Source organism: Lepisosteus oculatus, chromosome 10, assembly GCF_040954835.1.
Source record: "Lepisosteus oculatus isolate fLepOcu1 chromosome 10, fLepOcu1.hap2, whole genome shotgun sequence".
Classification (NCBI taxonomy): Eukaryota; Metazoa; Chordata; class Actinopteri; order Semionotiformes; family Lepisosteidae; genus Lepisosteus; species Lepisosteus oculatus.
In genome coordinates this window covers 25,539,164-25,566,973 of record NC_090705.1, presented here as the reverse complement: position 1 = coordinate 25,566,973, position 27,810 = coordinate 25,539,164, and the positions used below count along the sequence as shown (strand labels likewise).

Here is a 27,810-nt window from a genome sequence, read left to right as displayed (position 1 = left end):
TTAACTCCAGCTCATCCCTAACATGCAATTGCATTCACTTTAGTTTGCCACCTTTAATTCACATCCTCAGTCCTCATATCTGTCGTGCAAATTTAGATTTTATATATGTTCATACAGTACATCTGCTTGGAAATGGAAATCTATGTATAAATTACCAACCACAGTTGATCTTAAAGGTCTCCAAAATAAAAGATTTGTCCATGAGTCAAAATGCTTAGCAGGTGCTCATGAGAATCAAAACTTGGCACCCTTTACATTACTGGCACAATTCTTCACCAAATGGTCTACAGTGAGCTCGAGAATTATTGGCACCCTTGATAAAGATGAACAAAAAAAGACATAAAATAAACAGCACAGATAATTATCAATATTGTATGCCCCCAAATGGGAAAACTACAGAATAAAACTACTTTTATTCTAATACAACTATTTAAAAATGAATGTTTATAAATGAGTAATTATATTAAAGAAAATTAAATCTGCAATGAAATACAGCTTATTTAAATACAACGTAGTTGTAAGGAATGTTATTTTGGACTTCCTGTTTCATCAGAGTATAAAAAAGAGGAATTGTGGCACACATGAGAAAAGTTTTTGTCATCCATAACTATGGGGAAAGGCAAGGAACTGACAAATCAAAAGAGACAGAGCTGTTGATCTTCACAGATCGGGTAATGGATTAAAAAAAGTACATAAAAAGTTTAATATACCACTAAGCACTATTAGGGCAAGAAGTTCAAAACCACTAAAAAAGTGGTTAACCCACCAACAAAAGGATGCAAGTGTATCTTGTCCCCACATACAGTGAGGAAGATTGCAAAAGAATTTACGGAAGGGTTCCCCGAAGAAAGCTCTTACTGACAACAAGAAACAAATTTAAACAGCTGGAGTTTGCCAAATGCCATTGGGACTTTAATTGGAACCAGGTGCTATGGTCAGTTGAGATGAAAATTGAACTCTTTGGCCATTCATACCATCAGCACGCATGGTGTCAGGAGAGGGATGCTTAAGAACTGAACCTCATACCCACTGTGAAATATGGTGGTGGATAATTTATATTGTGGGGCTGGTTTGCTACCACTGCCCCTGGAGCTGTTGTTAAGATCAATGGTACCATGAACTGGTACCATGAAATGGTACTAAATATCGGGATATTCTGGCCAAAAACCTGGTTGCCTCTGCCAGAAAGATGAGAGTTGGTTGCAGGTGAACCTTCCACCATGACAAAGATCCTAAACACATAGCAAAGTCAATAGAGAAACGTTGACTGAAAACAAAATCTGCTTTACAATGGTCATCCTGGTCTCTGGACTTAAACCAGATTGAAAACCTGTAGTCTGAATTGAAGAGTCCATAAGTGTAGACTTAGGTTCTGGAAAATTTCTGCGTAGAGGAATGGTTCAAGATCCCTACCAATGTGTTTTCCAACCCTATCAAACATTATAGGGAAAGGTTTTGTGCTGATATCCATGCCAGAGGAGGCTGCACCAATTACTATAATATAGCCAGCAGCCACATCACCCTGCAACTCACAACTGGCAACCCACTGAAGGTAAGCAGGTGTGAGCCTGGTCAGTACCATGATGGGAGACCTGCTGGGAAAAACTAAGGTTGCTGCTGGAAGAGGTGTTAGTGGGGCCAGCAGGGGACGTTCACCCTGCGGTCTACAGTATGTGGGTCCTAATGCCCCAGTATAGCAATGGGGACACTATGCTGTAAACAGGAGCCGTCCTTCGGAGGAGACATAAAACCAAGGTCCTGACTCTCTGTGGTCATTAAAAATCCCAGGGTGTTTCTCGAAAAGGGTAGGGGTGTAACCCCAGTGTCCTGGCCAAATTTCCCATTGGCACTTACCAATCATGGCCTCCTAATAGATGGTGATGGTGGAGATGGTGAATAACTTCAAATTCCTAGGTGTTCACATCTCTAAGGACCTTACATGGACACTGAACACCTCCAGTCTCATCAAGAAGGTACAACAGCGGCTATACTTCCTGAGAAGGCTGAAGAAAATACACCTACATCCACAGATCCTCACCAACGTCTACAGATGTACGGTGGAGAGCATGCTGACCAGCTGCATCACAGTCTGGTACGGCAACTGCACTGCATCCGACCGTAAGGCACTACAGCAGGTGGTCAAAACTGCCCAACACATCATCGGCAGTGCCTTACCATCCATCCAGGAAATATACAACACCAGGAGTCTGAAAAAACTATGTCTGACCCCACTCACCCCAGTCATAACTTGTTTGTTCCCCTACCATCTGGCAGAAGGTTCCGGTCACTCCGGTCGCACACAGCTACACTCCAAAATAGCTTCTTCCCCAGAGTTGTCAAGTTGGTAATGCCCCCACCCCCTCCCACCATATTATGATCTCTCCTAACGTCTTCCTGTACCCACAATGACTTTACTCCTACACCACTACACACACATGTAAGCCGAAATTGTACTGTCCCCTCAATAGCCCAGTAAAACTGTACCGGTCATAATAATATTTAATATTTATTAATTAACCATACTTTTTTTAACCATACTATTTTTGCACTGTTCCAAGAATTACCTTGCACTGTTTTTGCCCTGTTATATTTTCTCTGTTTGCGGAATTTTGCACAGTTTTGATTACTTGATTACATGTTATTTATGTTATTAGATGTTACTGTTTTTGCTATTGTGTTACTATTGTCTTATCTTCTGACCTATTTATATAATGCACCTGAGTGACTAATGAGAAACACTTTTCATTATAATATGCACCTGTGTAAGTTTAATGTCAATAAAGTTGAATTGAATTGAATTGAAATCTAATAATCACCCTCTATGAATTGGCTTCATTACTCTGCTCTCCTCCCCACTGATAGCTGATGTGTGGTGAGCGTTCTGGCGCACTATGGCTGCCGTCGCATCATCCAGGTGGATGCTGCACATTGGTGGTGGTGGAGGGGAGTCCCCATTACCTGTAAAGCTCTTTGAGTGGAGTCTCCAGAAAAGCGCTATATAAGTGTAAGCAGTTATTAATTATTATTATTATTATTATTATTACTACTACTAGAGACAGAGGATCCAACCATTTTGACACCTTTTTTTTTTTAGAAAAAAATACTATTATTCTTGTGATTTTTAAAAAATAATTTTATTTGAATCAATAAATCACACTTAAATCACTGTTTCCTAAAGACATGGAACATATGTGAGTTCGGAACAATTTAAAAAGTATAATTTAATTAATTTTATAGTTAAGTTAGTTTTAAATGGGCTTTATCTTTCTAATGCAACATTAAATGAAAACTTGCTTCAATGGTAAAGTTGTTCCCAGTGTTTAGAAAATGATGATTTAAGGGTGACCCATTAAACCTGCTATACTGTCGTTTTGGCTACGTTTGGCAATTCCTATGTCATAATTTGCCGTTAGAAATACAGATGTAATTGTTAAAGATACCGCTAGGGGGGAGTATTTGCAAAGTGATATAGGCTTTGCTAGACAGAAAACGTGGTCAAATTAGAGCTCTGCTGTTATTTAACCATTTAATTCAAGCTTACCTCATGACAATGTTTTTTGGTTATATTATATAAATAATATCGTGTGTCCACTTATAATGATATAACTTATATCCTATCAGATATACTAAAATTTCTAAATTTAGGTTACTTTTAACTGTAAGCTTTAAAATGTCATGATTTTCAAATAAGGTAGGGAAGAAGTGGTAAAGAGGCAGAGCTTGGGAGAATGTTATTTATCCCTTTAAGTATTGTGAAGTCAATCATTAAGAAACCATGCTATTATCATACACAGTTACTATCTGCAGTATGCCAGTCCTCCCTTACAAACTTAGTAGGAGGTCAAACAAAATAAGGTTTCAGGAAGGCACTTTAAAACTAAAATAACAGATTTTCAAGATTAACTTAAACAAATATGAAACAACATACTGTATAAAACAAATGTCACATTTTAATCCATTGACAAAATCCCCTTTTAGATATGTTCACAATTTATGTTGCAAACTAAAGTAGAAATCCATATACTGTATACTGTATGGGAATTATTGTCACTGACACATACAAATTACTCTTACAAATTACTTAATGTCAAAGTGGTATAAAAATTCTTGACATTTTCACATGTAATTTAAATGAAAACACTGAAATGTCTTGATCTCTTAAATATTCATTACACTTCAAATTGAGCTTAAATGAATCTAATTTCCTTGTGAAATCACTCTAAAAGTTGAATGTTTGGAGCTTATCTGTGGTCAGTTCTACTGGTTGACATGATTTCAGAAGAAATAAACCTGTCTATATACAGTGAGATCACTCATTTGACACTGCATGTAAGAGCAGTTACTCTACCGTGAACACCAAAGAGTTGTCCACTCCCGAGAAAAGCTCATATAATATTATGCCTGGAATTTGCAAGAAGGCATGTGGCAGAAAAGATTCTCTGGTCTGATGGAACAAAAATTGTACTCTTTGGCCTGAATACAAAACTCTATGCCTCATGCAAACACAGCACACCACCTTTGAAAAACAATCCCTACCATCATGTTATGTGGGTGTTTTTTGCCTTTTGGTGGCAGAGACTTTGGCACTTATCAGGATAGAGGAGACAATGAAGCCAAATATATGCAAATCCTTGACTTGAATCTGCTTTACTCAGCAAAAGACCATATATTGGGGTGAAAATTAATGGTTCAAAAAGACAATGACCCCAAGCATACAGCCAAAGTAACACTGGAGTACATCAGAACAAGAAGGTGAATGTCCTTGACTTTCTATGGAAGCACTTAAAGATTGAGGTTCACTGATGCTCCTCGTCCAACTAGACAAAGCATAAGCAGAATTGCAAGGAAAAATGGGCATGCCCAAATCCAGATGTGTAAAGCTGATACAGACTGTAGATACCGTATGGGGTGTGTTCAGTGGGGAGGCAGAGCTCTCAACAGAGAGCAACATGTTGCCTTGGTAACCACAGCGGAGCTGAGTTTACCAGCTGATGAGTCTCAGCTTTGGGAACACTTTACTTGCTAGCTGAACACGTCCCACAGAAGAGATCAAGCCAAGACCTCAGTCGTGTTCAAGCTGCAGGTGAGAGGGGACAAGAGATCAGTGTCCCCATATATGGAGGTTCGGCTGGGTGAGAGCAGGGCCAACGCAGGACAGCATCTAGCAGCTGCATCTAAACCCCAGTAAGGGAATTAGAGAGCGACAGTTCCAGAGGGATCTGGGAGAAACTTGCCTTAATCCCTGAAGGGACCTGGAAGGAACTGTGTGATTTGAGTCTTTAGAGACTGTGTAGTGTATGGAGACTAGAGTTTTAAAAGGACAGCAGCCTATTACAGTGAGGAAGAACAGAGCTGTCAAGGAGATCTGCTGAAAGAGTGTTTAAGTGTGTAGAGTGAGTTGAATATTGGAGCTAACAGACGCAGTGATGGCTGGGTGGCAGGGTACAAGTGCGAGGTACTGTATGCCAGCAGCTGCATGTGTGATAAAACAGAGGAGGCTGGGCACAGAGATGGTGCTCTGGCAGCTGTGAGATGCCAGAGAGGTCGTGTGTGTGGTTTTTAATTGGGGAAACTGTGTTGAGTCTCAGCACGAGTGGTGAAGTGCTACAGGGGACTCTATGCACAAGAGTGTGCTGCTGGAGACTGTGTGTGAGACCCAGCCTGGTGGCGTCAAGTGAGGACATCAGAGGGTGGAGGTGGATCTAGAACAAGTTCTGGCTGTTTGTGAGAGGGAGCTGGAGACTCCAAACAACGCAGGGGGAAGAGGCTCCTGACTAACCAGGTGTTGAAAGTTGGAGGTGACATTTGTCGAGCCTGGGAATCAGGGATCTAATGGCTCAGCAATGGACCTCCATTTTGATCTCAGAGGAGATCATATAGGACAGTGGTGAGAGTGAGTTGGAGACGCAGGGTCTGAGAGTCTGCGAGACAAAGGCCCAGAGGTCACACCACATGTCCTGCTGCCTCAATGAGTGGGCCGAGAATATCACCATTCTAAGAAAAGAGTGGCTGCAGAAAAGTGCGAAAAGGTTCCCCAGCAGGCTTTGAGGGGTGTGTCCCCTTTGACACACTACAGACATGGCAAAAAGTTTCATGGTCAAACACAACAAAAATGTATGTTTATTTGTAAATGCAAAGTGTTCTTTCTGGTGCACATTCCAACACAGCACATCAACCACTCAATAAATTCATTTAATTTGTGAAGAATGGTGGTGGCTTCTCAGCAGCAGAAACTGAGCAATAAGAAGTCATTTAGGATCTGTGTGATAACCGAGTAAATAATGAGAACATTTTTTGAGGAAAACCTGCTTGAGTCACTCATGGATTCTAAAACTTATGGATTCTAAAACTCTAAAACTCATGGATTCTAAAACTTAAAAAATTGTGCAGTTGAACATATACAGTAAATTAATATGTAATTTTAGTATGACAATGAACAGAAGCACAAGTGGTAAAATCACACTAGAGTGAATGTCCTTCAGTTACCTGGTCAAAGTCCTGACGTGTACAGTATTCTATAGGAAATTTATGGTGAGACCTATATTTGTCTGACTGATATTTTTATCCAAATCATCATACATTGTCATCTATTTATACAACTCAGTAATTTACTGGAACTGGATTCAAGTATTTTGCTCAAGGGTACAACATTTTGTACCTGAAGATTTTTGCCAGAAAGAATAGCAATAAATGTTATCATCCAGCTGTGCAAAGTTACACTGATCCAAAGAGAGCAGTAATTGTTGCAAAAGGTGCTTCTACCAATTACTGACTTATGAGGCAGAATACTTATGCAATCAGGAACTTTTTACTTTGCAGATTACTTTACTTTTCTGACATTCAAGCCCCTTTGCATATTAAAAGTGTTCAGTCTGATTTAAAATGGTTTAAAATAAAAACTGTAGAAGCATATTAACATTTTCAAATATCAAATATTAAAATTTCACATATCAAATTCAATTTTCCCCAAATTTCAATACATCATTCATAATTAATCAGCATGTGACATTATTGGAAGGGAGTGATTAGTTTTGCAAGGCACTGTATCTTTTTATCAGTGTGTCGTGTGCTGATGCAAGATCAATATTTCACTATGCAGTCAACTAACAAATGCTTATCAGGATTAAAGAAAAGGTGACACAATGTGGACTGGTACACAGGATCAGGTAGTGCATATACAGTTGTATTTATTTTGTGATTTATATTAAAGGATTAAAATTATTTGGCATAATATAGATATTGTCCATATACTTAAAGTGGATTTCTGGTGAGTCAAATGTTATGGTCGGCAAAGTAACACTGTGAATGCCAAGGAAAAAACAAAAGAGATTACCTCACACAATCTAATATGCATGCCATTCAATCTTTGCATCCTGCTCACAAAGCTGATATTTGCTCTAGGTTCTGTACTGCCAGCTGGTGGGGGCATTATTTGGTTGATTTTTAAATCAGCATTTCTTTCTTCTGCATTCTCAGTTTCCTTAGCTAAAAATAATAAGACCATATGGTCCAAAGAAGGAAGATAATATAACATAGGAGCAACCGTGTGTGTGCGTGACATCATGTAAGGAACAAAAGCAAATATATGTGGATAGAGAATAGAGAAAGAAAGAGAAAGACTGTCAACATCTATATCTTTCCTAGCACAATTAAAAGATATGTTACATGCTACTGTATTTAGGAAGATAATGTGTTCAGATCACTTAAAGCATAAGAAATATAGATCAAATAAATCTCTTCAAATGTTAGCTAGGTTGTTTTGTAATTCTTTTCAATATTTAATTTAGTTTGGCACCTTCTCTGTTTTTGCTTGCATTCATTTCAAATCAGGGGTAAACAGTTTTGAGGAAGCTTACTTTTCAAAATAAACTTCTTTACAGGTACACATTACTTTTGCAAAGGGATTAATAATCAAAACTAACAACTTGTGGGGCAATAAATTTAAAGTGTAATTAATTACAGTGATCTTAAATAATGATATTAGTGTGTATACAGTAGTTACTATCTAAAATACCTCTTGCTGTGTAAAGCACTTCTTAAAAACAAATTCGTGTAACTTCCAATTTTAAAAAAGTAATCTTGTACATAATGAACTTTTAAGAGTACTGCATTTCTTATCAAAATTATTTCCCCTAACACTGCTTATGGAGAGCCTTTATCTCTAAGGTGACCTCTTCTCACTCATATTCAGTATTTATTATATATTTATAGCAGGTTCACGTCACATACTGTAAAAGGAAACAGTGCAGTTGTTTCTGTACCCAGACTTGATAAATTGAGGACATGGTGTATTTTATATAGCCTTTTCAGCTAAACAATGCAGTATATAGAAATATATTTATGAAGACTGGTTTGATTGAATTCTCCTTAACGACAGTTGCTAATGTGCTGTCAATATTACTATTATTAATCAAGACTTGCAAATGCTTATTACTGTAGATGAGGTAAATCAAAGTAGTTGGATATTGCTTTATTTAAGTTTTAATCTTATAGCAGCAGTGTGAACATTTATTTCCTTCGGTACTGCTTTGTACCCAGTACTGGTAAATGCTTTATCACAACAAAACCTCTTGAAAGATAGTTCAGGTGGGTAGCTGCGTCAGCGTGCGTAGGCTGCAAAGGAACAAGTAATAGGTTTATTCCATGCTGAAAAAAAGAAGAAAGAAAACACAACATTTCGGCCATGGAGCCTTCTTCAGGTGTCTCTTGAAAGATGTTTTTTATTTATTTCAAGAAGCAAAGCACCCTGTCTGATTGTTTGGTTTGATTAAGTAGTTGTTTTTCATTACATAAAAAAAGCTATTTAAAATTATGAGAGTTTTTAGGCTAGCAACTTCTTCAACAATTTAAAAAAATGTAAGCAATGAGATGCAGTTTTGCACCACATTTTTAATACCTGTATTATAAGGAAATGAGGGCACTGTTTAACCAAGTAATGAATGTCACCATGGTTACTCACTGACAGTGACACTTTCCTGTTAAACCTAGAAGAGATACTACAGATGCTAGGGGGATGCTTGCTTTGGAAAAATTGGAAAACTGTCCTAAATTCTCTCTGCTTATCATGTGCTTTCTAATTACTGCGTGTTGTATCATGATATGTAGGCTGGGCAAGTGAACAGCACTTGGTCTGTAGGTTTTGTTTCACTGAGGCAAAAGCTCAGCAGTGAGAAAAGTACTTGAAATTTACACAACTGACAGCACTGTGTGCTGATGTGTCATTATGAATATAATAATTATCATATTATAGAATTACATCATTTAATCCTTATAACAGCAGGGCACAGTCTTAGAACAGTGGGGGTATCAAATCCAGTTTAAAGCTGTATTAAGTAGATTTGCTTTCTATGAATTTGTAAATTTTTCCACAACGGTACTTGTTGGAAAGAGGAACGGAATATCAGTCTAAGGTGATCTCGTAAATATTTAGAGGCTTCTGTGACTGAACCACAAAAGTACAAGTAATTATACAACACAGAGATATTTTATTTTGATTAATTGCTGGTTCTTTCTGTGTTTTCCTTCTGTGTATTCCTTGTTTCTAATGTTTCTATGTTTCTAATCATCTTACCATCAAGGCTTATTGAGTGCAATCATCCAGCCCTGCTGAAAACAAAACAGAAACTAATGTCTAAAGACTAATGCAGAGGAGAGCTTGAGTGAAAGTAGCAAAAAAAAGCTGGGAGCACCTTACATTACTTACACAATTTCTTGGTATTTATGTAAGTGCTTATATGTACAGTAATTACAATGTTAATATGCTTAGCTATATATAATGTGTAATTTTTTTTTAATCGTACAGAGAACTACACAACTGGCACAGATATTTCTCTAGCAATATGAGTATTTCATTACTGAAGTAATTTCTTGTTGAGATTATGTACTGTAAATGACAAGCACAGACATAGCTTTATTAGTGAAACATAGTGAAATCTTTAGTGAACATTATTTATTAATTCAGGTGGGTAGCTACGTCAGCATGCGTAGGCTGCAAAAGAACAAGTAGGAGAAGGCTCCACAGCCGAAACATTGTGTTTTCTTTCTTTTCTTTTCAGCATGGAATAAACCTATTACTTATTATTTATTAATGACAAGAGGTAATAAGTACTTAGATTTATAGAGGGATTTCCCATCATTTGTTAAGGACTAGTAATTCACTTATAAAGAATCAAAGTTCCTTACAGAGTACCCCTAAAATACAATTACTAACAGTTAAATAACAATTTCAAAGCAAACAATTTACTACAGTATGTGCTGTATCACAGTATTTACAATTACAAATGTAATTATTATAATTAGATAGACAGTGAAAACATTCTTCTTGAAGTGGGAACAGAACTTCAAAATTACACTTAAATATAATAAATATGTGATAATAAATATGTGTCCAGTGCCATAGGTTAGATAAACTGAAGCCTACTGTATGTCTTAAAGACAACAGTGGATTAGTTATTTGGATTTATTTAAATTTTGAAAAGCATAAAAGATGATTGCACTACAAACTGCAACAATTTATTTTTTTTAAGTATACCCCTTGAATGATATTGTTAGAGCTAGATGGAGGTGCTAAACATCTAGCTTGTGTACATTGTCAACAGTGTCAAGTTCTCTGGAAGCATCAAAGCAAGAACTGAGGTGTGTACTGATTGTAAGGGGCCTGAGACAGACTATTTAAATGAATGGCCAGGTTTTCCTTGGTTATTAAGATCTTGGTGAATCATTAACTGTCATCAACAGTCCAGGAACACAGAATAAAAAGACAGATAGAGAAGGGAGAAAGATGAGAAAAGAGAGGAAGCAAGAGAGGACAGACAGCAAGACACAAGGAATGAAAAAAAGGAGTGCTAAGCAGGTGGTTATGGTTCTCACCAACCTTAAGGAGCAAATTCTAGTTTTGTATTTGAACCTTGTTTAAAGAGCTTGCCATTCTTTTGTTTTTTAGGAAACTGATTTCCCATATAGAAAATTCCTATATTAAAAACAATCTTTCCTGCTTAGTGAATGCATTTTTAGAATATGGAGATGGGTTCCCAGTCACTTTGTAGCATCCAGATCTATATAGAGAGATTTAACTGTAGATCATATCCTATTTAGTTTAAAACATTAACTCTCTTGTTGGCCTGTCTAGGCTGCCTAGGTGATACAGTACAGTATATGGGATCTTTGAATACTTGGAGTAGAGTGTTAAATGTAAATGTTAAATGTATATAGGATCTTTCAATACTGGGTAGTAGTCTTGGGTTTTACAGGTTAGTCAGGATGTTGGCTTCCGAGACACCTTGTAACTTGTATGTCGTGTTCTATAGTTTGTGTTGAAAAATGTTTAATCAATGTTTGTTTATCCCAGTTTCCTCTAATTTATTACTCCTTTAGCAAAGCTGTGCCAGAGAACAAAGATCTCACGTGCCTCCTATTATACCAAATGCTTGGGTATATGTTTGGCATAATCTTTACTATTCTGGGGTTATAATTATTTAATTTACTTATAGATTATACCAGTCTGTCTTCGGCAATTCTCTATTTTCTTAACCCCCTATTTGTAATAATACACTCTAAATATAATTGAATTAGGGAAAGGGACACAACTTACCAAAAGGTTCTCTGGTTTCAAATCTCTATGAACAATGTTCTTGCTGTGAATATATGCAAGTGCTTGACAAAGATCATTAACCATGAGAGACGCATTGTGTTCAGTAAACTTGACGCTTTCTGTGATGGAATCGAAAAGGTCTCCTCCCTGAACAATCTCCATAATGAGGTAAATGTCACTCTCTGTCTCGTAGTCCTGCAGCAGCCGCACCACGTTTGGGTGGGAGAGGCTCTTAATGATGGATATCTCATTTTCTATCATGTGCTCTTTACCCTTCAGTTTGGCCTTACTGATGATTTTCATGGCATAGGCAAAGTCAGTGTTACGAAGTTTGCACTCCTTTACAACAGCAAAGTTCCCATCCCCTATGGCTCTGCCAATCTCATAATAACTTTCAATGTCACTTTTGGTTTTCACAAGTCTTGGCTTCAAAATACAGTTTCTTGAAGATTCTCTTTCAGAACTTTGAACTTCTTCTTGTGACTTTCTGGTTTCTGCTTCTCGCTGTCCTTCCTTATGCACATTTTTCTGTTGGAAGTCTTCAGAAACTTTTTCTGTCTGAGCTTTATCAGGGCTTTTATTTTCAGTGAAGTTGGGCCTTCCATTAAGAAACCTCTCTGATACTGAATTCTCATTTCTCACTTCAGAGTCACATGGATTCCTGGCAGATTGCTTTTCCACAGCACACTTCTTGTCTTCCAGCTCCGTTGTTTTCTCTGATTTGCTTTGACCATGGAAAATAGACATGTCCCCATGTTCTTTGCAAGTCCAGCTGCTTTCTTTTCTATACTTCTTTGTATCTTCACACTCATGTTTTTCTTTCTGGAAATTATCCTCTGACATTTTGGAGCTTTTTGGCTTTTGCCTTCTTTTCTCTAGTGGCAATTTTTCAGGCTGGTCTTCCTCCCTCCCCTGTGCTTTTTTGTCAGGAGACACATTTTTTCTCTGGATTAAAGTACACTGCTCTCTTCGTCCTCGATTCCTTTTACACTTTTCACAAAGGCTTGCGTTTTCCAAGTCAATGTGAGCAAATTTTTCAATGTCCTCATCTCTGTGTGGGAGACGGCCCTTAAATCTGTTCTTTTCTGAGAGCTCTTTCTGCTGTCGCTCCCACCTTTCCCTCTCCCACCTTCTTGCCTTAAGCCTCTCCTCCTGACGGGCTTTGTCTCTGACTCTCTGCAGGTTGGTAGCTGCCTGCTTTGGAAGCTTGGGACCTTTCTGTTTGGTGACTATGGGCTCCTCATGAAAACCGCTGTCTGCTTTTGATGTTTTTGTTTGAGGTGTTTGAAATTTTTCCCAATTTTGTTGTACGATGCTCTGGGAATACGGACATTCTGGATAGAGCTCCTCCAAAACGTCCTGAAAATCCTTTGCTGTCAACTTCTCCCTTCCTGCAGCAATGAAGACATCATCCCCACGGAAGAAGTCAGACACACTCCGGATCTCCCTGCCTTTGAGGCTGAACAGTCTTTTTACTCTGTCATTTTTCCATCGGGGAAAACCAAGGGCCTCTGATATGTCAGCCAGCAGTTGCTCAAAGGTCTGCACAGAGCGCCTATTAAGAAGAATAGTTATCTTCCTCAGGTTTCTCTTGCTGCCTGGCCTCACCACAGTCACTATCCTTGGCTTCAATGGGCTATTCTCTGCATGGATGGTATGAAAACCATTTCCATTGTGATGGAATGGGTTCTTGAAACAAGTGGTTCCTGACAGTGTCTTTCCAAATGTGCTGGAGCTCATGGGTGGATAAGTTGCCTGAAGCCTTATATCACAGTTCGCTTGTCTTAGATCCTTGATTGAGATAGGAAGAGAAGCTTGCTGTCCTACAATACATAAAATGGGAAGAAGGATTTTTGCTTAGTTATGCTGATCATTTTTTTAATACAACAGATTTTATTTTGAAATTTTGTTTGTATTTGTCCTGTGATTGAGGGAACTTTTCCAATCTATTATGCGTTTTTTTTCCTGGAACACTATTGGTTACAGCAAAATTACATAGAACAGATAATTTATTGGTTTATATATATCTATAATATACTGTATATTTGTTATATATACTGTAAGTACTAAAGCTTATATATGCTTAGACACACATATACTGTATAAAATATATAAGCACATAATTATGTGTTTCTGAAAAATTACTATTAAGTAATTAGTAAAATATTTCACTTAGTTTAATGAAAACATTTTTTATTTACACTGATATACAGTAACTGGTTAAATCTGATATAATCCGATATATTTGTTTTTCCTAAACAGATAATGTAGGTACATTTTTCATTATGTTGTGCTCAGAAATACATATTACATAATAGACATGTTGTTTCAAATCAGCAGGAGCAATATTTTTTGATGGGTCCTTCTCCTAAAATGAAATTTGTTTCATGCCATGTCTGTGTTAACTAGATAAACACTCAATTCCAAAGGTGCCTAGATTGGACTCAGTAACCCGGGATTTAGTAACTAGGATATGCGCATGTAAACAGTGTCATGAGTAAAATTACAGAGCACAAGCCAATCAAGAACTAGGAACCGGCAGAGTGGGGAGTTCTTGTGATGCCAGCTCAGGGTATGCTGACCATGGACCATGACCCTGAATAAATTCCAATGTCCTCCTTTTCTTTGAAATGCTTTGCAATTGTAGTAATCCTAACTGTTATTTCTCTCCTTTGCAAAATCATGAACAACAAAAAGCACTGGCATGACAAGTGTCTTTTTTCTCATCTTCAGTATCCTGTCTGGTCTGACCTTGATTTGAGAACCTAATTGATTTTAAAAACTCTGTGTAAATTGTTTGCTCTCGGTTAAAATAACAGCAATAACCTTTATACAATATCAATAGTTTTTTTTTTATTTTCTGTTCAGATATATGCCTTTGTTGCTATTATGACTTATGATGATGAAATTACACAGACAATAACAAGTTAATATAATTATTTTTATAGTTCAGTTATTTTCATTTTTACTACAAAGGAATATCCAAATAGAAATTTGTTTTAAGATACTGTACTTTATTTGATCACTACTATCTGAAGGACTCTAGGACCAGGGCCAGATACCCTCAGTCTAAAGCACAGAATTTATTGTAAATACAGTATGCTGCATGCATTGCACCCATATTGTTTAAACTAAATAAAACAGGATATTTTAACACCGATGTCTATAATGCTAGTGGAACTCAGGTTGAAATTATGTATTTAAATCAACATTGGTAATATTGCCTCCTTTGCCTGCCCTTGAGTATACTGTATGACTGAATTCAAACCTCCAAAGTCAGTAATATTCCAAAATGCTACATCCCTAATATTCCCTTTCAGAATTATTGACATAATGAAGGAACTGGGTTTAATTGAGAGTTAAATTGTTTTCCAGTACAAGTTTTTAATTATATATATATTAAACAAGACTGAAAAATATACTGATGGAAAAAAGAAATACAACACCTCTTCCTCCTCACTCTGGCCCTCCTGGCTGCATTGTGATTGGCTAAAGAGTGACTGATCCGTGAAAAGGACCTGATGCCACTGCTGACGAGTCCATTGCAGCCTGGTACAAGCAAGTTGGGTTTGACATCTAGGAGGTGTGATCTGAGGGCCTCTTACAGGACGCCTTGCTCAAACGCCAGCAGCATGGAGCCTCACTGTCCTGTCACTGATTGTGCGGGCATTGTGTCTGCCGGCAGTTTCAGCAGCGGTACAGGTGGCAGATCTGAAACGATCTCTCAGATGGACCAATCTGATGTGTCGGTCCTGCTCTGGTGTGGTCACATGAGGGAGACGGTCATCTGGCGCTCTGTTGAAACCTTCTCTGCAGTCAGGACACAGTGGAGCAGTTTACTCCATAGTGTCTAGCAATGCTGGCACGTGTCATGCCTGCCTGCATCTTGCCAATAGCCTTCTCCCTTGCTTCTGGTGACATTCAAGGCATTATGGAATGCACAGAAAACTGACTGTGTGTGGCCTTTTTCTTGCAGTGACCTAAGTTTTGAATTAAGGCCTTTTTAAAGGTGACCTGATCAGACATTGTTCCACCTGGACCTCGTTGGGTAAAAGTGCACCTAATGAGGTTTTGTGTGATTGGTATGATTGGCAAGTTGCAATGCCTCACTGCACAAGCTGTAGTGCTGGTCAGAGGGCTTAAAACAAATTGACAACTTTTTGTGATAGTACATAAGCTATAACTACAGTATTCTCATTCCAGAAGATGTTGCGGGGGTTTTTTCCCACCAGTATACAGTATATAGAATCTGATTGGACTTGCAGCTGTCAGTCTTCTGTACTGTGAGAATGTTAAAAGTGGAATGTAAAGGCCAGATTTATATACACTCATATATTCAAAATTGACTTTAAACATGCTATATGGTTTTCTGAAATATACACATTCATCTTTTTGACATTGTTGAGTTTTCCATTATTATTTATCCAAGTCTTTCACAAGATATTGAGATGAATGGATTTAAAAAAATAATAATTTTCTCCTATTAAAAGTTTGGAAGCTCAATTTTTTCTTCTCTTTCTTTTCTTTCCTTTTTCAGTTCATAATACATTCATATAAAGTATTATGTTAAAATACTTGCTTTTGTTTTTAATACAAAATAAATCTGCACATATTTTCACAACTTGCATTTAATTATAAAAATATTTATTGCATCAATGTTCTCCATATGTGTGTTGTTCCAAGTTATTTCTGTGCCTTCAAAGTTTGAAATTTTTGCAATGAAAAAAATATCCCATTATTGTGTAGGGTTCAGCTAAAACCCAGCAACCTCTTGTTTCCAGGAAAGAAAACCAGAGTATAGAAGGAATGGCTTTATCACAGGGGGAGTCTTTCAATAGATAACGGCTTATTCTCAGACTGGGAATAAAAAAGATGCCACCTTTTCATCCCAAGCAGTTCCTAGAGCAACCGGTTACACAAAAAGAGTCTTGACTTGCATTCAATTAGGCATATAATCAACAAGGCTGTTAGCCATAGATGAGTTCTGAATTGAGGACAGAGGTGTTCAATGGAGCAGACATTTAACTAAGTCAGAAATAGCATGTGCTTATATCCTGCAACAGATGTGCTCTTCAACCTAGTTTGGCCATTCCTTTTAGGCAAGTGCACCACCCAAAAAGCAGAACATGACCCCCCAAGAAAGCTGGTGAAGTGATCTATCATGTTCAGGGATGCTGAACAAAAGACAGAAAATTGTCAATTTATTAACAATCTATATAGATGATATGAAACTGAGGTTTAAAAATAAACATATACTGGCAATTGTTATGTGATGTTTTAAAATATCAGAAAAGATGTTTATATATATATTGAATATTACTGTAAGTAATGAGTATGATTCACTGATTCAGATTCATTTTAGAGAGTTTAATCATTTGTAAATACACTTTTTATTTATGGTAAAACACATTTTTTATTTACTCAACCCTTTCTTCCTTTTCATATTGGAGGAAAATCAAACAGAACAGCTGTCAGTACATTTCAAGTACAGAAAGACTCTCAAATTGCCTGTGCTGATGAGTAAGTCTAACTCCTTCTGCTGAGCATCATGTTCTTCCAGAGGGGTAGTTCCTACTGTATACTGTCCTATTGCTGGCGGTGAGAGGACCAGAATAAGCTTGCTCATTCATGTTTAGTTGGTCTGTTTTTTTTTATTTATCACCCTATTTTTTAGTACAGAAAAAAGTCAAAGAGACATGGTTGTGTAAGAGTTTATATTACATGTACTGTATTCATCACTTTAATCCCCCTCCCACAAAATAATGGATAACACACAAGTTAAGAGTGGGGAGCTGAATTGTAAAAATCTAATTATAGCATTTTGTCATCATCAACTTGCACATTGAATAACCACTTCAATCTTTCTCTCAGGACAGAACCACTATAAAGGTTGCACTATACTCCATGTAATCATACTGTAATCCACACCTTTCTTTGAGCTCTGAACTATAGTAAACATACACACCAAAGATTAAGAGTCCAAGTTTAAAAAAACAATACAAAATCCTAGAAAATACATTTTTCTGTTTTGATGGCTCTAATTTATAGATAGACATAATTAGCATTATTTATTCTTACATGTTTTACAAGGGAGTTTTTTTAACTAAAGCAATTAATGATAAACAGACACATGCAACACAGTATTACAAAGTGCATCCAAACACTGCATTTGGATTGAAAAGGACATTCAGCATATATTTCTACAGATGACTGGAATGACACTCATCCAGTTTAGCCTCATCCATGAAAGGCAATCCTTGTCCTATGATTTTTGTGGAAGTATTCTGTCTTGCCTTGTGTACTTTTAATAATTTAGAACTGCCAAGATCCTGTAACTGAGAATCTCAAATGACCTTGTAGTCACTGAGATGGAAAGAAAAAAAATCTGATCGCCCGTGTTTGCTTACAGAGCTATTTCTTCCACTGTTTCAGGCAAGAGATGGCTACCTTTCCAAACATTGCTCTTAATAGAACTCCATCTGGAAGATGGTCCAAGAGAGGCAATGATCACACCCAAGCCCTTAAAAATCAAAATATTTTATGCCTAATTTTCTCCTAATCTATTACATATACTGTACGGTATATGCATATTTAAAATGTTTACATAGCCTAGTATAACATACTGTATAAGGTGTTATATTTCTACAATCAAAATATCCTGTTATTTTTTTTATCAATTTGCTTATTGATTTGTTTTTGACACTGTGACCTTTTTCTTTCCAAGATGATCTCACACTGTTTTGGAAATCCTGAGTAATTACTATGCATGTTAAAATGAGGTTTTGTAGGTAAAAGAATTGTAAATGCAGTCTGTTAACAATGAACATTTATTTTTCTCCTCATGATGTGCAGATAACAATATGTGACAGATATGATATACTGAAGAATGTTTAGTATTCTGTTTTCTTAAGCATTGAGTTTTCGTGCATTGAGCAGCATCAATTTGTTAGTCTTTAGACATCATCACAATATATTTCAGGAACAATACTTAATTAAAATGTACACTATTTCTCCACTCAAATGTATTATTAACAAAATATGAAGTAAAAAGTAATTATAGTGAAAATGTAAAAGTGTTACCTGATTTCCCAATGCAAATGAGTTTAGAAAGTTTAGAGTAATTTATCTGCATCTATCACTGTTATCAAATGTAATGAATATTTCTTTAAACTGATTTATAAAATTACAATTTCAGAGACTAGAAAATAATGTATGATAGGAAAAAAATAAGTATAAAAAGCTGCTTGTATTGTTATGATTATTATAACTTCATACACATGGATTAAATTATTACTTGTGGTTTGGTCATTGTTAACTTTTTTATGCTACTACAATCCTTTTTTAAATGATGCAGAGGTGTAAAAAAGAAAAGAGGTTCCATGATGTGAAACTTTGTGTCAAAAGTTAAATGCTTTTACATTCAGTGTTGCTCTAAACTGTTTCAGTTACCTATAAATGTTGTATCAATACTCATAAACTCTCAGTTTATAATAAAAGATGTTTATACTAAATTCAAAATTCAACTATAACATCACAAATAGAAACATGCTATTTTACAAAATGTTTTATCATACATCTACAGTACAAAATTAGTTAATATGTTAAGTTAAATTGTCTTTTTCATGGCTTTTGCTGTATATACAGTATTTTATTGTTGATTTCTGAGAGATGAAGAGATAAAATAATCTAAAAGGTAATGGAAGATAAAGTTACCATTTGTATCAAATATTTGTTTCATTAATTCCTTAATGCATTTTCTAAATCAGTGCAAGAAAATTGCCAGATAGCATTATAACAGGCATTAGGAAAGAGCATAGAACACTGACAGTAACTCACCCGACTGCCTCCAGGTGGGACTTGCCACTTCACTAGGACCCTGCTCCTTGAAGGCTGGCATGGTAGTGAAGCAGATTTACCTCTATCCGAAGACACATTAACTGAATAACACCGAACTGCATTCCCTGACAGTGTACAGAAAGACTTAGGGTATCTATACAGACTCCTCTTGTGCCCTAAAGTCTGCATGTCACATTGTGAGGGGAGAAGAAGCTTCAAGGACACTGAATAATCCCTATGGGTGGAGTCCTGAGACTCAGAGAGAATTAACCCTCTTGCATCCTGTGCTTTCTGGAAACAATGGGCTACAGCATAGCACCCAATTATCTGTTATAATAAAATAGTAGATTTAATCTAGATTGTACATTACAACTACAATTTTTTTTGCTACCTGAATGTTTTAACCTGTTAATACCTTAATGTTTTTAAAAACATAGTGCCACAAGGCTTGACAATACCTTTTAGTACTGTAAATGGGCTATGGTAAAATGTTCAATAAACTAATGTATTTCTTAAACTAGTGCAACTAATACAGTATAAACCACATTTTAAAACTGTCACAAGGAAAGGTTCACATGAGATCCTATCTAAACACTGGACAGCTCCTTATTTCAGAACGTCTTTGACATCTTGACTGATTTGTTGTCACAGATTTCATCCTCCAACCATAGGTTAGAGTTTAATATTTAACTCAAATGGCGCATTTACTTTTCAACCACAATGATTATTGAGAGCCGCTAAGATGAAATTCTACTATATTTTAACACAAAAGTGGTCAAAATTTAAATAAACACAGCCTGCATGGAACATATCTTTAAACAAGGACCTTAGCAACACAACTACAAGGCAGCGAGAATGCTGTTTGAATGACCAATATTCCCAGTACAAATTTCCAGAGCCAGTTCAAAAGCTGCTTGGCAACAGTACAGAATGATTATCAAGTATCCTTTTCGTCTCCAAACAAAGCACAAAAATACGAAAGGGATAGTACTGATAAAAACTACATTGAAAGTTTAGCTGAGTACATCAGAAGAAACATCATCAATGAAAACAATGATTGTTTGCTTCCCTTGCCATGCACATGCACTTGCCATTTTCATAGGGAGTTCATTTATGAAACAGATCTTAAATAACTTAAATAACTATAACTATATCATTGCTTTAAAAGTTCCTAAGAAAAATGACATTTGTTTTAATAACTTGACTTATACACCAAGCCAAACATTTTGATGAGTATGTAAATCATAAATGGAGGAAGAATGAAAAGTAAAATAAAAAGTAAAAATAAAAACTGTCACAATGTTTGAAGTAATCTAGGCATTAATTCATAGTCAATTTAAACCTTATTCGACATTTATAAGACAGAAAAGGCCATTCATCTCAGTGAAAATGAGAAAATACAACATACAAATACAAATACAAAATGTGTATAAAATACTATTGAGTCATTGGGTACTTTGACAGGTATTATGGTTTAAACAGAACTGAAACATTTATGGTTAAATTAGCATTAGTTGTGTTTCACTGAATCCTTGCAGTATGTTTCACTACCACTTAATTATTTATTGACATACTGTACGTATAAACACAGCTGTCACAGCTGCCTCTTGGTCTGGTTACAGAAGCAAATCACACTACTAAGACGTCTGTGACGCAGGCGATCTTTCACCTCACAGACAGTAATGTATAAGGCCCAGTAAAACAGGAGCATGCCAACCCAGATTTATAACATTTGTTTTTCACAGGGCTTCCTAAAGTGAACGTGAGAAGAGGAGTCAGGAGTCAAAAAAGAACCTTCACAGAACCTCTAAATAATTTATTATTATTTCTTTTACCAGGCTTCAATATACTGTAGATAACAACTCATCTGGAAGTGATCCTCAATGCAGCCTGAGATTACCTTCTAGCTAATTGGTTTCACATTATATCAAATAGCTCAATTAAACTAAAGGCCATGTTTTTTTTTTCTCAATTAGTCCTTTACTTGTTTTAGTAGTTACTGTGATAGTGTCTTTTTTGATTACACAACAGGTATTTTGACTTATTCCTAAAAAACTCTACCTTTAACATTCAAGTAATAGTGTACTGCATGTAGAGCATCAGTTGCACAGAACTGCAGGGGTCTAGTTTCCCGTTCGTTCATGACACTTGTAGGCTAAGGTCATTTTACCAATTATACTGCATATACTTCATTATCACACTACTGTTTTACTGCTTGTTTTTTTATGTGCAATACAATCTGGACAATAAGAGAATGTTTATGTTGCTATTACATCAGAACATAAACTAAATCAGTAACAATTCATTTAAAATGAAACATTTATAAAAACGTTCACAACAAAATCAACCACAAAAAAGTTAGAAAAGCCAAAAATGTACTAATGAGAAAAAGACATTCAGTGTATTTTACTCATTTGTGTCCAAAATCATTAATCCAGGATTGTTTCCACATATTTATGGTTTCTAAATTTATAATTTAAAAAATGTTTATCAAGACTGTCATAAGTCTTACTACTTATTTTATCTACAGATAACCTTTTAAAAATGAGAATCATGATAAACATCACTGGACACAAAGGTTCAGTTGTAGAAATATTTTCATAAGTATAATGATATTAATTCTTACTGAAATTACTGAAGTTTAGCTTGTTTATAAGATATACTGTACTAAGATATACTATTGAAAGTCATTTAAATAGCACATTCTATCCCTAGGTTCCATAAAACACTCCATATAGAAGGGGACCTACATCATTAACCATTGATATGCAACACCCATTTGTGAAATGTACAGCTGCCGTTAGGTATCAGCAGCCCCCACTACACAGCAGACCAGAGAAGTGTAAAAACATTTTTGTAACTGAATTAAAGGCTAATATGGATATGCCTATTTGGAATTTAGGCAGTCCAGTTACCCCATTTTTATTTGTTTTGTTGTTGTTTTTCTAATACATTTCCTTTGTCACCCAAAATGAAATAATCTTTTTACTGCTGTAAAACACAGCTGTAATCTTCAGTAGCAACTCGTATTTTTAACTTGGACTGAGTGGTGAAATACACAACAAGACTTAGGTGATTATCTCTGTGAAGCCACGGTCAAGGCTTAATGCTAATGTTAATTGCTCTAATAAGTAAGCCATTTAGCAACTTTCTGTAGGTCAGGCATACTCAGTCATTTCCCATTAGCACAGACAAGCCAGATCCCATGAGCTCTTAGTGCCATTAAGCTTTTTTTAAAAGAAAATATTTGAGCCAGTGATTTCCTCAGTATATTATAAAAACACGTCCTAATAAATGTTCATTTAGTATTCTTTCAAAGGTATTGCTGGGAAAAAATGCACTCAAATATAAAATCAATTCAACTTTAATTCAACTTAGCAAATGAACTCAATATAATTATTTTTGCTCAAGAAAAAACATTTCACAAAATTACAATCCGCACCCTCCAATTGTTGTCACCACAAAGTCGCAGACTGACAAATCCATGCCCACCCACACACACTCTGCCACAATAACACCAAGCATCAGAGTGACAACAAACGTGCTCATGTGTATTATTTAGAAAACAAAAGAACCTTTCAAGGCTTCATCAAAAGGGATCAAGAGCACTGAAAGACAGATAAAAGCATTGGTGATTGTGTTTGACAATGTACAAATAGAATACTCTGCTGCTAGACTTCTGTAGTGCTAATGCTTCAGTACAGGAGCTGTTTATCAGTGGTTATGCCAAAAATCAGATGAACCCTGGTGTGTTTATTAATTATCTAAACACTAACCCACTTCCGAATGCCCACTTTTATACAATATACATAAAAAAGCTATTTTGATTTCTTAAAAAACCTTAATAGTTGTTCTGATTGATCATAGATTGAGCAGAGGAAAAAGGAAAAAGAGAAAGAGAACAGGTGTCTAATGGATGTTTCCTGTAATATATTTGTTCCTCAGCCTTCGAAGATAATTTTCTGCATATCTAATTTCTTGTTATTTACAAGATAGAACTTTAATACATTGTTCATTGGATTTCCAAACCTTCTTTGACAAAACAAAGTGTTATCATAAATAATTATTGTATTTACTGTACCAGCAATATTTAGGAACAATGAAAGAAGAAATAACTTGAAAGAAAGTAATCTATCAACTAAGATTTCAATTCAAGAGTTCAATTAGCTATCAAAAGAAAAAAAAGAAAGCAGCATCATATTGAGTTACTTATAAGATACTTATAAAGCAAAAAAAAACACTTTCTGGAATACTTTACATGAGTATAACAATAGCATGAATTGTTTTGTACATATTACCACCATCTCTTCCACTTTATAACTGTAGTTGAATATTTCAGCGTCTGCATGGAAATTGTTTTTGACATACTGTATGAACGTTTTAGTCTAGTAAAAAAAATTACAAATGTGATTAGTAATCTATGGAACGTGAAAAAATATTATCAATTTACATTAAAAGGGGCATTACTATTCTAAGCTCTTTAAAAGTAAAGGTTTTGAAATCTTATTTGTAAGATTTTACTAGTATTTTTGGTCTGTGTTTCCCTTTCAGGCAAAACAATTCTTTAGAAATGTTTTTCCTCCCAACTGTTGACTTTTTCACTCCTCTGCTTTAATTATATGGTACTCTTCCTTAACATGTGAAATCAATCAAAAATATTTAAAACACAGTAAATCACAAATAATAAATACATAAAAAGCCAGTACCTGTTTGGGTCTTGTGATGCTGCTTTTCTTGGGACATTTTTGATATTGTTTCTGAAGACATTATTAGTAATTAGAATATATTGAAAAGCTACAACGCTTCTTTTTATCTTTTGACATCTTCACATCTTCCAAAAAGTTAAAAACAGATACACTGAAAAATTCTACCTGATTACCTGACTAAAAAAAGTCTCTGTGGCAAACGTTCCCAGTTTCTCTCTATTCACCTCTGTAAAGGCCTCCCCAGTGAACTTGCTTCACTGCTGGGTGCTGAGGGATTGTATTCTGCTTCCAGGCAACCAGTTAACTCCATCCACAGTGTTGGGTGGTGTGTGCCCCAATTTCTTTGACAGCCCAGAGGACCAGGTGAAGAGTAAGGCAATCTTAGGAGGAGGAGGTTCGAATCATTTTTCTCTTTCAAAAGGAAGAAAGAGTTACTGTACCTCAACCCGAGACAAACAGACCTTAATGAACATACTGTAATGCAGCAGAATGATGCAGAACAATAATACAGTAGTATTGCTTTAATATCACATTATTAGTCTAATTTTTCTCATTATTATGTACTAGTTTTCCATTTTAAACTAAGAATTTCAACAACTGTGCAAGAAGATGAGATTCTAAACACACAGACCTACAGTACAGGCAGTTTTTTTATCTTTCCGCTTCTTGCTTACTGTATTTTGATGGGATAATGCAGAGAGGTACTGTAGTAAATCAAGTATAATATGTACAGTAGGAAATGACAAATCAAAGCCAAAGATAGGAAAAACAGATGTCTGGTGAGGCACAGCATATTGTATATATTATGTTTATTAAACATGGAAATGGACTAATCACATTTCAAACTATAAAAATATTATTTTTTTATTGAAATAATCATGTTTAATATAAATTAGACCTTAGACTCATTTTCTAAATTAAGCTAAGTATTCAAAGCATAGATTAATAGATGTGGGAGCAGTTCTTCAATATTCTTGTGTTTACTATAAACCACACACAACAGAAACACAAGTAGAAAAAATAATTGAGGATCTTTTAAAAATCTTCATGTAATTTTAATAATTTGAATTATAACTCACTTACTTTCCATCTTTACTTAACCTTTTTATATTTCTAAAAGATTAATATTATATAATAATTTGTTTATATCGGGCTTTTCATCCTACCAGATCCAAAAGTACTTTAAATGGAGGAAAGGATACACTTCACCTACCACTGCTAGAGCATGCTATAGCTCTGTATGTTAGGCATTCACAAGCTGTAAACTGTAAAAGGCAAAGCACTTCACTATGAGAAACCTAATTCCCATTTACTGTATATCCATCCTTCTCTAATCTAGAAACATTTTTAGACAGTGTAAGTCTTGAGATGAGCTTCACAGCACTCAGTGTAGTCTTTGAATAAAGTAGAATTTGGCATGTCCACCTTTTCAACAATTTCAAGATTTTACATTCTTCCATTTTTGAGTGTTTTTGATATGCCAATTTATTGGACAGTCCTCTAAGAACCTGTTTAATGTGTTGCAAGAGTATCAAGGTTTGCAATAACAAAGAAAATAAAGGAAAACACTTGAAAAGATAAAAGGTGACAGCCAAAAGAGATTTGCATTTCCTTGAATTTATCTACAGTATACCTCATTGAAGTACAACAGTTCACAATTTTTACATATTTAACTACTTACAGTATTTACTATACTAAGTAAAATGGATTCAGCCGTGCCAAATCAGGCTGTGCTAGGACATAAGGGTAGTACAGTATATTTAAAGAGATTCAAGCTCCTTTGGACAGGCTTCAGACCTTTTCATTTTACCCCTTTCCTCTTCAGGGTGTTTAAAGGTGTTCTCAGCAAGCTCTTGAAATACTTTTGTGATACCATCCCAACGGTCCTAGAAATCTATTGAGCTCAATATGTTGTTTGATGGACTTTGATGATTTTAGTCTTCTCCAGATTCACCTTAATCCCTTTACCAGACTTATTGCCCATGCAACTTTATGTGGAGAAAACATTCACTTGTAATTCAATGCGTTTTCTTCTCATGGGTACGTACCAATACCCTTAATGAAGATGAAGCATAGACCATGGTTCCATGAAGGCAGGATGTCATGAATGATGAGTGGCATAAGGGACATTCAACAGTCAAACAAAAATCATGTTAAACATAAATTACATGGTGCCATCTGGTTTGTCCATCCACACCGCCAAGACAGCTGATGGTGATGAACACAGCTCAATTATTATTATAAATAAGTATACCCATTTAATTAGTCATTATAATTATAATACCTATCCTTTAACATTTGGTGAAACAGCTGCTGTATTACAGAGTTCTTGAAAAGTGAGGTTCAATAGGCCTTCACAGGTATCACATCAGTGTTATAAATACCTTCTTTATTACAATAGATTCTCCCCATCTTTATAAACATCTGGCGAGGATTGTAAGACTAAGACTGTATCTTGGAAAGAACAGAGCTACAGGTATTTGTTTCACTGTTACATTATCTACATTATCACAGAGCTCACAGCCTCCCTGTTCTCCTAAACTAAAGCAGAGATCATGTCTTACAATAAGGTAGGGGTATTCCATTCTCCTTTCTTGTGCTGCAGGGCTGGTATGTACTGCAGGTCTTCATTCCAACTTATTGAGCATAACCAGGTGGTCAGTGGCTTAAATGGACCAATTTGGCTATAACAGGTTGAAGTCAATACAAAAGGTTGCAGTTACATCTGCTGGAATAAAATAGTGTTGGATCTTCCATCACAGTAACATTGTGTGCAAAATAAAATGACAACAAAGAGAGGATAAATGTACAGTATACTGATGCATGACCCATAATTGCATGGAAACCACTTAAACATATCATGATTAAGAGATTATTCATGATAAAAAACCCAGCATTAAGTGAAGTGACTGATGCAAATCACTGGAAATCCAATCCCATATAAAGATTTAAAGCCAGTATTTTTAAATAATGTGGTATGCCCTTCCCAATGGAATCCTCTTTAGCTTCATAGGAGCAAGGGCAAACAAATGACTGATTTGGGCTGACAAGGTCAAAGCAGGACAGTTCCTGCAATTTCAAGCACAATTTAAAGAACATCACATGGGTACTGGGTAGTGATTTGTTTCTTTCTTCTAAAATTGTTAGCCTTTCTCTGCATGGGTCTGTTTCCATTGGTTTCTGTTAGCTCAGAGTTCAGAATGCATTTGTCTTTCAGGATCTGAAGTAATGCCCATCCTGGTGCTGAGGTCTAGTAGAAACAAAACAAAGCTTTTTTTAAAACTTTTGTCTCCTAAACTCTTAATTTGACAAAGAATTTGAAGGATAACCACTTGTTTCTTATATATCCATTACAATCACATGTGTGTTTTGAGTTCTATTTATGCTTAAAGAGAAGTAAAAACATTTTCATTAGGGATTGTAAACAGGTTACTGGATATAAAGGCTCCTAATATTCCTTTTAGAATCAGGATCTATTAGTGTTAATGATCAATTTTCTTACAGTGCCTGGTTATTTACAAACTTTTACACAGTACAGAGAGCTTTAAATTGTATTTTAACTATAAAAGAGTAATGCATAAAATTAACACTGTCTTTCTAACCTCATTCTAGCATATGAAATACTTAGTTGCTCATGCGATTTAAGCGTTTTTTCCATAAGCCTTAGAGAAATTAAAC

General features: G+C 35.7%; 1 protein-coding gene across 2 annotated transcripts in view; it reads right to left on the bottom strand.

Moving 5' to 3' along the window:
• Nucleotides 1-24,332, bottom strand: part of dclk3 (doublecortin-like kinase 3) — a 30,386-nt gene extending 6,054 nt beyond the window's left edge. Inside the window, exons 1-2 of one of the 2 annotated variants that reach the window (XM_015357185.2) lie at nucleotides 24,133-24,332; nucleotides 11,591-13,413 (exon numbers count right to left, since the gene is read on the bottom strand). In XM_015357185.2, coding sequence (XP_015212671.2) covers nucleotides 11,591-13,413; nucleotides 24,133-24,193 — 1,884 coding nt within the window. In that variant the 5' untranslated portion in view covers nucleotides 24,194-24,332. Of the gene's footprint in view, nucleotides 1-11,590; nucleotides 13,414-19,426; nucleotides 19,634-24,132 lie in introns of those variants that run through there. The other variant, XM_006635719.3, reaches the window with a different exon arrangement.
• Between the last annotated feature and the right edge of the window lie 3,478 nt (nucleotides 24,333-27,810).